The sequence below is a fragment of the Harpia harpyja genome, chromosome 10 (assembly GCF_026419915.1).
Source record: "Harpia harpyja isolate bHarHar1 chromosome 10, bHarHar1 primary haplotype, whole genome shotgun sequence".
NCBI classification, from domain to species: domain Eukaryota; kingdom Metazoa; phylum Chordata; class Aves; order Accipitriformes; family Accipitridae; genus Harpia; species Harpia harpyja.
In genome coordinates, this window is record NC_068949.1 from 30,641,025 (window position 1) to 30,653,398 (window position 12,374).

Genomic DNA, 12,374 nt, shown 5'->3' on the forward strand with positions numbered 1-12,374 from the left:
CTGAAGGGGATTTAGAGGGGAAAAAATGGCACGAAGTTAAATAGCAGTGTTGCCTCGGCACCCTTACAAATAAGCTTTACCTGCTGTTCGTTCCCATCTTGGTTGCAAAGGCCATCATTTACCCGAACAAAGGCAAGGGGGGATGCTGAGAGCAGTTGTCAGGGAGCACGCAGGGCCAGTCCCCGAGCAGGGCTGTGAAGAAGCCCTAGGGCACTGCCCCGCTTAGGGACGGCCACCAGCCCCAGTGCCGGAGCACCCTGAGGATCTTCGGCGAGCATGCAGGGAGCGGAGGCTGGGGTAGGCTGGGAGGGCAGCAGAGCTGCCCTCCAGGGTGGCCTGTCCCTTGGCACTGCCCCAGGGCAGTGCATCCTACCTGGCCTCCTTGTGCTGAAAAGTCTTTGGGTTCAGACCGCTCTATCCTAGAAGGTGCCTGGGAGAGAGGGCAGAGCCTAGTTTTGGCATGTGGAGGGACTGGCCGTGTCCAGTCCATCGCTCTTTGGTGTTTCTGCATATCTCCATGCTGCTTTGCCTGTGCTCTGCCTCTGGCTAAGGGTCTGGGGTGCCGGTGCTCTGGGGACCCCAGAGGAGTCCAAGCCCACCTTGGGCTTGCAGGCTGAGGTGTAAGTCTTGGCTTTCTGATTGAGCAGTTTTTAAATCAAGCCTCTCTGCTCTGTCTGTCTACAGTACCAGAGGTTTCCTAACTTCCACTTACACATTGCAGCCAGAGTAATGTTAGGTATGTTTAAAAGGTGGCAATGTGGGAGTCCTGCCAGGGACCCGCCCTCGGCCGGAGCTTGGACGGACACCGTTACCTCCAGCTTGGCCTCCAGCACGGCCCTGGGGAGCTTCCAGGCAATCTGCTTTGGCAAGGACCCTTTAGGACATTCGGAGAAAACCACTCCTGTAGCCGGTTTCTCCCTACCCTTAGCTGACCTCAATGCTGTGATCCGTCAGGAGATGGGCACACATCTGCCCCTACCGAGCCACCCTCCTGGGGTGACAGATGTCCCTAAAATGCATGACCCACCCCAGTACCTCGTGCCTGGGACTTACAGCCTGGCCGTGGGTTTTGCTCCCCGGGAGAGGGGCAGCACCGAGTCCCGCAGGGTGCAACCTTGCGGGTTGGAGCCCCATCCCCAGGAGCCAGATGTGCACAGCTGTGCGCTGGCCGTACGGGGAGCCGGGTGAGCCGTGGGCCTGCAGACCCCGGGTGTGGGTTTCAGTTTAATCGCCGGGGCTGGGGAACCTCTATTCATTCCCCGCTTGCATTCATCTGTGTCCTAGTAACGTGCTCTCCCCACCTCCTTCCCAACACAGGCACACACGGCTGGATAATGGCAGGAGCCCGGCAATCTCGGGCGCTGAATAGCGGTGTAATTACGAGGCTATAATGGCGAGCTGGAACTCATTAGCCATTATCAGCCGTTTCAGCAGGACAATGGCAGCACCCCGGGGTGCGCGGCTGCGCCGGCTGTACCCGGCGGCCGTACACGCTGCTCGGTGGCTCAGAGGCCAGCCCGCCGCTGACCTCGGCCCCTCGCATGGCCGCAGAGCCCGGTGGAGGGAGACTTTGGCTCTGGATGGGAATGGTGGGCTTTGTATTCGGCCCCTCGTGTGATGTGGGGCATTCCTGCTCCCCGGTCCCGCTGCCGCGGCTGGGGCGGTTGTAGAGCCCTGGGTGCTGGGGTCCTGCCCAGGCACCGCACCCTGCTCCGGGGTGGCACCCTCCTGCCTCTGCCCTGGCTCCAGCAGCTCATCTTTCTCTTGACTGCCTCCCTCTCCTGTAGTTTATTTGTTTCCTCTTTATTTCTGTGTCTGTATTCAGCGCAAGCAGCGGGTCTCCAGCGTGGGAGCCCGCCCTGGGCCGTGCGTTCGCGTGGGCGTCCTCTGTCCCCAGCGCGCGTCGTGGGCAGATCGGCCTCGTGGCAAGGAGCAAACACTGCCATGCTCTGCGCTGCCGAGTGGGGAGGCTCTCTCCTGCTGTGGGGTGCTGCACAGGGACCCCCAGCTCTGCTCTGTGGGTCCCAGGGCTGACAGTCCCCCTCTCCCTACAGTGCTTACAGCCCGTAATGCAGAAAGGCACTGCAAAGCTGAGATTGTGAGGCGCAAATCTCTGCAGCTCCCGGCTCAATATATTTTAAAGCAGGATAATCCTAGCAGGGGCACGCTGGGGAGCATGACAGGGGGAGAGCCAGGGACGTGTAGCCGGCAGGCTGGGAGCAGAGCCCCTGCCACTTGTGGGTCTGGCAGTGGGGCACGCCCTGGTGCTGAGCAGAGCCTGGGCAGGAGAGCAGCCATGGGGTGGGTGTAGGCACCCCATGGGCTGCCCTCTCCCCTTATTTCCACCAGCAGGACAAGCAAGCCGGGACAGCATCTCCCTTCTGGCTGGAGTGCCTGTCCCTGCACTCACCCAGGGCTTTTGCATGAGAGAGCGATGCCAGGAGAAGCAGCTTGTCCTGTGCAAGCATCTCCTGGCAGGGTGAAACCTGAAGTGTGGCTTATTCTCCAGGCAGAAGGTGTGAGATGGCTGTGCACTGAACCAGTCGTGATGCATGTGGGTGACCTGCAGCTGGGTGTTTGGAGGGATCCTGCTTTTCTGGGGGACGGTTGTTTGCTTTCTTGTTATCCCTGCCCTCTGTAAGCTCTGTGTGTTTGGGATGACCCTACAAGGTGTTGCTGCATTTCGGGAGTGGGATGATGTGCATCCAGCCAGGCGGCGGCTGGCGTTGCTGGGCTTCTTGTTGCATTGCTGAGGGCTAGGGCTCTGGGGCTTCTGTCCCAAGGAGGGCATCCAGCGTGGGGACAGGGAGATGGGGGAGCCGGGCAGCTCCTGCCCCTTGCTGCTTTATGGTCCATGAAAGACGCCATTCCTGGCAAGGGGCACAGAAATGCAGCAACCACTGCCGTCCTTTGGGGCCTCTCTGCCCTTTTTGGGGAGTTGCTGGGGAGCCCCAGTGCCTGGCCACCTCCTGAGTGCTTCCTCGCTGATCTCTGCCTTTTCTCTCCGCAGGGAGCTCAATGGCAACAACATCACGCGGATCAACAAGAATGACTTCGCTGGGCTGAAGCAGCTCCGCGTCCTGTGAGTTCCCGGCGAGGGGTCGGCTGCTCTGACCTTGGCAGGCGCCGTGCTCAGCTTGCGGTCCCTCCTGGGGCTGGCAGAGATGATGCTGAGCCCTTTGCTGGGCATCTGCTGGCGGGGCTGAAGGGCATCTGAGTTGGGCTGAGCATGGTGGGCTTCCAGCTGGGAGGGAGTGGGGAGAAAGAGGCCAGGTTGTGTTGAGTGGATGGTGGGAGCGAGGTGGCCCTGGGTCTGGAGGGTCATCGGGGACACTGCTGGTGAGATGGGGGTGCTGGGGACCACCTTTCTGGAAAGCTGACCCCTTCTCTCTGCAGGCAGCTGATGGAAAACCAGATCAGCACGGTGGAGCGTGGGGCGTTTGATGACATGAAGGAGCTGGAGCGGCTGTGAGTGCCTGGGCGCAGAGGCAGTTGGCGGAGGGCGGCTGGGTTTAGTCGCAGAGAGCATCCTTTCCTTTTTGGCTTAAACCATAATGTATCAGCGCTGACTGACTTCAAACAGCTTCTCTGCTGCATGGCAGCGGTATTTTACAGTGTGGGAAGCAAACCTATTTCTGTTTCTATAGATCTTAAAGTCCTTTCTGATGCTTTTGAGGTGAGGGGCAGGTTAAACACAAATCACTCTCACTGTTATCAGCTGTGTCCTGTGTATTAGTGAGGAAGCTGTAAGTTCCAGTCCAGTACTCAGTAAAATAGCTCAGCAGTTTAAAAATCCGGAGCTGCTTGAGCAAAATCGAGGAGCTGAGCTAGCAGCAGGTTAACAGCACATTTAAGCAGCAATCAGCAGTTAACAGCTTGGAGTCCTGTCTGCATGTAATTACAACATTGTGAGTAAGTCTATTAATGCCCCATTGGTTGCCCCTGCCTGGGAGTGCCGTGGGTGGGACAGGGGTGTCCTTGCCAGGTGGGATGCTTTTCTCTAATGGCCCCTCTGAGTGAGCCAAAGCACCCCAGCTGTGCCCGGAGCTGCCAACTGAGTTGCAGGTGGGGTGATTGCTTTGCCCCTGAAACCCTGACCCTTTCTTCTTTCCCTGCAGACGGCTGAACCGCAACCAGCTGCATACCCTGCCTGAGCTCCTCTTCCAGAACAACCAGGCGCTGTCGCGGCTGTAAGTACCCTCTGTGCCGGTGGGTGGTATGGGCTTGCTTGCTGGGCTGCTTGGGGCTGCGATGGGGTTTGGAGGGGCACTGACATCCTGGGAGGGTGCTGTTTCTGGGGGGGGTTTTGCTGGTGGTTACTGGTGTCTTGTCACCGTGAGTGCCTGGTGTGTGGCAGGGCAATGCACCCTGTTTCTGAGCGACCCCAGCATGCAGCATGGCAGGGATTGGCTTTGCCCTGCAGAAGGCCTGAGACCAGTGCTGTTAAAGACTGTGTTAAATGTCCTTGCGGTGCATGGGGATGTGGAAGGAGGTGCTGGAAGTTTGGGCTGGGGCTGGCGCTGCTAAGCTGGGCTGTGCCTGCATGGTGCCAGTTGCAGAGTTGCTCTGAGCCCCGCAGCCTCCTCTCTGGGTGTAGACCACAGGCTCTGGGGTGGGGTGCCCTTACGCCCCAGACCAGGTTGTCATGAAGGGAGGGTGAGGGGGATGTCCCCAGGGGTCAATCCTGCCCAGAGAGACCTCTGCAGGGCCCGGAGAGCCCCATGGCCCCACTCCAGAGCTGCCTCTCTGCTGGCAGCCTGGGGAAGGAGGAGGAAGCCCTGCCTGGGGCAGATCCAGCCCCTTGTGCCTGCTGCCCCCTCCCTGCACAGCCCTGCCTGCCTCCATCCCTGCCTGTCCCTCTGCACCCACAGAAGCACCCCCAGGGACCATCTCCTGTTGTCCAAGCCCCAGCTCTGCAGACCCCTCTTCCCTCTGTGCAGCAGCAGGCTGCCAGGGAAGGGCTGCTGGGGTTTGATAAATACTCCTTTTTCCATATTGGCTTTCCCTTGCCTGGGGCTGCTTTGCTCGGGCAACAGCAGCATTTTTCAAACTGCAGGAAATCCTCTTAACAAAGCATTTACCGGCTCTCAGCTATGTCAGGCACCACATACATTGGGAAGGGGGCTATGAGGAGGAGAGGGTGCATGCCAAACTGGGGCTGGGTGCTCTCCATCGCTCGGAGAAGATGCTTACACCCTGTGGCTGATTTGCAGTGTGTAGGAGCAGGGTAGTTGTGGCTGGGACACAAGCTCTCTGCTTACTGCATCTTGTATCTCCATTTCTCAGCTGTGAAATGAGGATGCCAGGTCCCTGCCGGCACAGGGTAGGAGTGGATGAAATAACTGAATGGGCTGAGACATTGCCAGGACAGGCATGACCATGTCAGGCCCAGGCAGCCCTGCCCATGCAGGCAGGCTGCGGCTGAGCCGTTTTGCTCAGCAGTGATGCTGGTTTATTCTGACAGTGCCAGGGAGTCAGTCCTGGAGTCCAGCCAGAGGCGGTGTAATGAAGGGTTAAAATGCTGTGTGGGTTGCCAGCGTGGGATGTGTGAAATGGTGGGCCTGTGCCAAAGATGGGCCTAGGTAATGGCAGCTGATAGCACAGGCGTTCAATTAATTATCGAATGGCATTTGTTGAGCTCAGCTGTGCCGTATCGTGGTGCCAGAAAGGGCCCATCCTCCTCCAGCCGCCCATTGCATAACAAAAACACAGTTGAGAGAATTATTTTACAAACATTAATCTTTCCCTTTTAATCTTCTCTATATTTTAATACCAGGCTCTTTCAAAAAGCAAACCCCAACAATTCATTGGGGAGATGCAGAAGGACAGCCTCCCGGGTGGGCTGTGCGGTGTGCCCCTCCACAGCTCCCAGGCTCGCGTGGAGCTGGGGCTGTACATACTGCCATGGGAGAGGAGGGATGTGCAACATGCTTCTTGCAGCCCCCCCTGTGTGCAGGTTCATTTCAGCCTCTGCCTGTTGCTTTGCTGTTGCTTCCTGCAATGTGGTGGTTTTCTTGAACCTATTCCCTCCTGCCCTGCCTTGAAGCTGTTTTCTGACCATCTCTGCTGTGACAGCCACCACCTGGACACCAGCACCTGGAGCTTTTCTTGTGCAATCTGGGGCTGTGTGAGCAGGCTTAGATTTTTGCAGCCCCTCAGCTATAGGTGGTGCCGTGTCCTGAGGAGCTTTGGTGCACGCTCAGAGCAGACGGTCTCTGTGACAAGCTGTGGGGTTGCGGATGGGGGACACACTGAGCTGCCTGCCATCCTTCTCTGCAGCGTGTTACCCCACATGCTGCCTGCGTTAGTGAGGGCAGGGATGCAGTGCTGGAGTCTGCCCGGGGAGCACATCAGGAGCTGCTGCCCGGGAAGAGCCTCAGGTGCTGTGTTTGGGCAGCAAAGCCCTGCGTACTGGAGGACCTGCTGCTCCTTCTCCTTGTGGATGCCCGTTGCTGAGATAACCAAGGATGGTTTGGGGGGTACAGCAGAGCAGGGGGTGCCCAGACCTTGTCTAGACACACCATCATGCTGGCTTAACAGGAGGTGGGAACTGGTCCGGTGCTAGTCTGGCCAGTGTGGGAGGTCATAAGGACACTCTTAAATTGCCACAAACCTGGCTCAGGCTACAGGGATATGAGTCAGTGGGGAGCAGGTTTAAGCTAAATTGAAATCAGCTTGCCTTGAACTGAAATCAGAGCCTCTCTGCCAGGCTTTGCACTTATTTAACTGCTGAAATGGATCTGGGGTGGCCCTGTGGCTCTGTGGCCTCTCCCTGCCACAGAGGCAGGCCGGGATCTGTGCTGGTCAGGATGGGATGGGACGGGACGGGAAGAGAGGGCTTTTAGCAGCACCGTGCTCTTGCAGATCCTGGTCTCCAGACCATTTCCAGCAAGCAGTGCCTGTGCCCCCCATGCCCTGCCCACTGCGGCCACCCACAACGTTCTCCTCAAGCTCCCGGAGGTACCTGCTAGGTCCTCGTGTCATTGCACCTTGATACTGGGAGGTCTTGAATTAGCAGAAACTGGCTGAACGAGTCAGGCTGAGATCTGTTTAGCTGGGAAATGAGGCTGCCAGGTCTGGCAGCTGGGTGGCAGCTGAGGCAGAAAGCCAGGGGTGGATGCAGGAACCAGTGGGGGTTGCTTCGATGGGTACCTGGGTGCTGGCCTGGATGCTCCAGCCTCTTCTAGCCTTAGTCTTGATGCATCTTCAGCAACACATCAGTAACACGGCAGCAGGTTAAGGCAAGTCTGTTGAATGTGGGGTATGTGATACCCATAGAGCAGTTTTCCACTGTACCTCGAGCCTCATGGAAATACCTCACAAGCACAGAGGGGAGGACCTCAGGCTCAGGTCGGGATGGAGAGCTGTTTGTCCGCCTCCTGGGTCTGAGTGTCAAAGCCTAATCCACGTTGGTGGTGCTTTGTGGTCTCCCAGCCCAGCTCAAGCTGCAATTAGTTACTTGGATCTCAGCTATAAAGAGCATTTGTGCATTGGGATAATGGAAAGGGTTGGAGTTAAACCTGATCCGTCGGGGCTTAAATAAACTGGGGAATGGCAGGAAAGGGCCAGCAGAAAGCAAACCTCACATGAGGGTGTGGGGGAGGTGAGACGCCTGGAGAAGAATGTTTTCCCCTTGGTATTTGGGAATATTGAGCTGACGCCTGCCCGGAACCCGTCTTCGTCTGAGATGGTGGGGTTGGGGGGGCTGTGCCAGTGCCTCCGCAGAGGGGCTGGGAGGCAGGAGGACTCTGCATGGCCTTCCTATTTATATCTGCCGCAATGAGCGGATAACTCATTAAGCAGTCCTGGTGGCTGGAAATGGTGTTGATCTGAGGTTTCACTGGAGAGCGCCTGACCCTGGTGACCCCATCTCAAACTGGGTTTAATTAAACTGTCAGCACTGGACGGAAGAACAAAGCATTGTGGGGTTGGGGGGGGCCGGGGTCCCCCCCACAGCTCGCTGGGGAAGAGCACGTCTCCTGCAAGGTGGAGAGCTGATAAAAAATGGATCTTCCCTTCCATCGAGGATTGCCCAGGCAAGAAGGTGACCTCTGCTATTGCACTGCCCAGCGCTGATCCCCAGTGCCCCACAGCTGTGCACATCTTGGCTCAGCACCAGTGCCCCGGTGCAGCCCTGCGGCATGCCGGGAGTCAGGGGGTGCTGGCAGACCTCGCTTCAGCATCTCTCCCGAGCTGGCAGGAGTTGTTTTTTTCCCTTGGGAGGGGGGACCCAAGCCCTTGAGTTTCTCTCTGCTCCCTTGGGAGGGATGGGGGAAGGATGGGAGAGGAGTTTTGTAGCCTTGTCTCCCTTCTCTCCCCACCTTCCCTTAAAACCTCCTCCTGAAGCCGTTTTTAAGTCCCTTTGGGGGTGCTGGGTGGGGGATGCGAGGAGGAGAGAGGAGGCTGGGATGGCCATAGCAGCAGGGTGAGAACAGAAACGCTGCGGGCGCATTGTCAGGGAGGCAAAGACGTGGGCTGTTGAAATGTGCTAAAGGCAGCCAGGATGGCTATAAATAAGTGGTTTTCTCCAAGGGAAAGCCGAGCTGGCGTGAGGGAAGAGCGGAGAGGTGGGCGCTCAGCTGCGGGGAGCTCTGGGGAGATGCTCCCGCAGGGGAGCAGCAATCCCAGCTGGATGTATCCCCCCGGAGTGGCCACCCAGAGGTTTCCCTCGCCAAAAGCCGCAGCAGCTGCCCCATGCTCAGCAGAGTGCGAGCCGAGAGAGGATGAGCAGAGAGTAGGGAGAAAAGGTCTTGTCTCCAGAAGGAGGAAGATTTAGGACATGGGCTGCAGCCCATCGGTTCCTGTCGGACCCGCGCCAGCAAAAATGGTGGAGGAGACGGTGCCACTTCTGAGCTGGCAGCCAAGCCCAGGGGGCAGGGCCACGGTGCTGCTCTCCCATCTGTAAGGGCAGGGGCTCCCTGGAAACAGCATTAACATCTCAATCAGGACCGGTGGCTTTCTGAGCTGGGGACATGTGAAATGCTGTAGGAGCTGGGGGGATTGTCATGCTCCTATGAGACTCTCCTCCTGCGGCCGGAGCCTGCTGAGGAGTAGTGATGCTCTGCACTTACTTCTGTCTGGGAGCTGAGACAGAGACCAGGGGCTGATCCAGACCACCTCTGGACCAGGGGTATTTAAAGATCTGAGTGATGAGGGAGTTTTGAACTGAGTTGCAGAGAGGACTGCAACTGGGTGTGCTGCCCGGGCGGGAGAGGTTACATTCTGGCAAGCTCTGGGGTAGGTGCCTCGCACCATCCCTGCATCTGGCCAAACCCAGCCCTAATTGCCTTTAGAAAAACAAGCAGAGAAAAATGGAGCACTGCTAAATAACTTGAGAAAATGCAAATGACATCCTTCAAGAAGGAGAGGACCACAACCATGCGGGAGGAAGCTGTGAGCTGAGTAGTAGCAAAACAGGGTGACAAGTGAAAAAGGAGCTGTCGGAGAAAGGAATAACAAAACAGGCCCTGCTCGAGTGGGGCTGGCTGTGCGTGGGAGGTGTTGCTTGTGAGACTGTATCAGTGACCGTTCCTCTTGCTGCTGTATTGGGAAAACCCCCCGATAGGAAAGGGAGAGATGGAGAAATGTTGGGACAAAAACCGCGTGCTCGGTGGTGGCTGGGTAGAGGAGCAGTCCCGTGCCTCTGCAGTGGGTGGCCGTGCGGGTGCCAGGTGGGAGGTGTGGGTGTGGGGGGGATGCTCGCCGGGGGATGTGGGTGCCACAGCTCTGCTCCCCTCCCAGCCTGGGGGGACTTGCCTGCCCCAAGCCCCGGTTTTGATCTGGTGGGGGATTTTCGGTGCCTGCCTGCATGTTGGCTCCCTGGAAATCCTGCCGTGGTGGTGGGCTGGCTCTGGCTGCGCGCCGGCTCTCCTGTGCCAGACACCCGCCCTGTCCTCCCATGGCCACTCCCGTTGGGGCTTTGGCTGAGGTTCGCTACCTCTGGCGAGGTTTTGTGGTCGTTCTGCAGCCGGCAAGCTCGGCGTGCGCCTGGGAGCCTGCAGCCGCTGCGTGGGAAGGGGCCTACGGGCACGGCATTGTGTTTTCATCTTTCTGTGCTGGAGCAGGGTTGCTTTGGCTCCCTGGGTGTGTGCCCCTTTGCCGCTTTGCTTTTTGCACAGGTGCGTATGTGCTGGTGTCCCTGTGCAGAATTCCGCGGCCCAAGAGCAAAGTGCCAAGGTCGGAGCAGAGAGCAGCTCCCCCCCTCGGAGCAAACGTCCCTGCTTCCCCTTCCCCAGCATCTTGCATTTCTGTCCCAGTTCCCCCCTCCAGCAGCATCCCCCTCCCCTTGTTGGGTGAGGGCCAAGTGTCCCCGCTGTCACCGTGCCCACGTTTCGGCCGTTGTCCCCTCGACTCTGGGTGCCGTACCCCCTCGCGCTCCCCGACAAAGCCTCTTCTGTCGGGGACAGAGCGGGGCGGGGGGGGCCGGGCTGGAATGTGTCCCCCCGAATACCAATCAGGAAGGGGAGCATGTTTACCCCAGTAGCTGGGGGGGGACTGCGGGGTCTGTGCACTGCAAGATCCCCCCCCCCCCACCAGCCGGGGGGGGGACGGGGAGGGGGAAGGGAGGCCTCTCCACAGCCCCCGGGAACAAAGAGTCAGTGTGGCTCATGACAGCTCTAAGGAAACGCGGGGAAACAAATGTGCCACTAATAGGTGGGGAGGTTACCTAGGAAAAGATGCTGCCAGGCAGGCGGGCGGCCAGCCCCCTCCCCGGCAGGCTGGCAGGCAGCAAGGGGCTGGGGCTGGCACCCCCGGCCTCGGGGCGGGGGGCTCAGGGGGCTGCACTGGGGCCAAGCCGAGGTAGGTTTGCATGCCCTCGCGCTGCTGTCCCCATGGGGACAACATCCTTATGGGCACAGTAAGGACATCTCTGGGTTTTTGTGCTGGGTGTCCCTGCTGGGAAGTGGCACTGTTGTGCAGGGAGCTGCTCGCTGCCTGCTTGCTCTCCCCCTTCTTCCTCCATCGTTAATGTGCCACAGACCTCAGCTTTTTTTTGGTGCCCCAGAAAGACTCCCTGGGGGATCCTGAGTACAGCCAAGCCTCAAAGCCTCACGAATTAAACACTTGTTTAAGACCTTTTTAGATTTAAGCGCTTCCATAAGCTTTTTGGGACCTGACTTGCAGTCTCCGGAGACACAGGAGTGCCAGGGTGAGAGTCGCTGCCATGCCCCGACCTGCTGCCAAGCAGCCTCCCCCTTTGCTTCCCACCAGCCCGGGCCCCCTCCCACCAGGCTGATGGTGCAGACCCTGCACAGGGGTGCCCCGGCCCCCAGCTCTGTTCTGTGCCATTATCCTGCCGGCAAGCCGGGGCTGCCAGGAGCGGGCATTGCCAGCCGGCTGCCTGGAGATAATCTGCCCCCTCCCTCCGTGCACCCTGTTGTGCTCCTGACCCATGGCCGGCTCCGGCTTTCTGGGTGTTGAGCCGCTTCCAAGGTTTCCCTGGCAATGCGTGGGGTTGAGCCCTGCTCCTGGAGTTCCCTCCTCGAGCTGCCAGCTCTGCCGGGTGCACCCTCGGTCTTGCTTTGGGTGCAGGCTTGGATTTGGCTTTTGTAATGGTATTAAAGGAAAGGGGTCTGGGTCTTTAGTGAGGTGTAGCTTCCAGCCCCCTGCCCCTTTCTGCAAAGTGCCCCCTCCACATGGCATCGTACAGAGCATCCCTGCCCAGCTCCCCAGCGATCCCTGCCACACCAGCCAATGGGAATTTGCAACCCATGGGAAAAAGCAATGGAAAATCAAGTCTTCCTAATGCTGGGCAGCAGTGCTAATTACACAGCTATTAAAACACAGGGGAATTATTTATTCCCTCCCTGCCTTGCAGCTCATTGCCTGCATTGTGCCACATTCATCCCTTGGCCACCTTTGGTCCCCTGAAAGAGTTAAAAGAGCACTTGGAGGAGCCAATCCCTTTGTCCATATGTTTTGAGAGCAGAATAAAAGCATTTCCTTCCTCCTGTTTTCACAGCTCAGATAGTAGAAAGGTTCAAAGTGATATTAAAGAATCGTGAGCAGAATTAGCCTTTGGTAATTTGACTTCCAGGATGTGGAAGAAAAAAGTTTTAAGCGGTGATTTTAGGGTAAGTTGTAACTTGGCACCCCTGCACATGTATCCCACGGACATGTTAATGTGCAGAGCCAGGTAATTAACCTGTGTTTGCTGGTTGATTCTCCCGCGGATGGGTGCTGGGCCCCCTTGTCACTCCTGCTGGGGCTGCCATGAAAACAAGCTGTCACCAGTTTCCAGCACTGCTTCCAACTGCTGCCTGCAACGGTGCCTGTGCCGCGTCCCTTCTCTGCTGCTCCTGAGGGGCCCGTGGTGCTGTCGGCATCGGTGCTGGACCACGCAGCCTGCAGTCCCGACACCAGCAGCTCAGCTT

General features: G+C 58.2%; 1 protein-coding gene across 1 annotated transcript in view; it reads left to right on the forward strand.

The window, feature by feature from the left end:
- Window positions 1-12,374, forward strand: part of SLIT1 (slit guidance ligand 1) — a 64,079-nt gene that overhangs the window by 9,708 nt on the left and 41,997 nt on the right. The window contains exons 2-4 of the mRNA XM_052799091.1: window positions 3,011-3,082; window positions 3,397-3,468; window positions 4,119-4,190. Of these exons, the coding sequence (XP_052655051.1) occupies window positions 3,011-3,082; window positions 3,397-3,468; window positions 4,119-4,190 (216 nt within the window). The remainder of the gene's footprint in view (window positions 1-3,010; window positions 3,083-3,396; window positions 3,469-4,118; window positions 4,191-12,374) is intronic.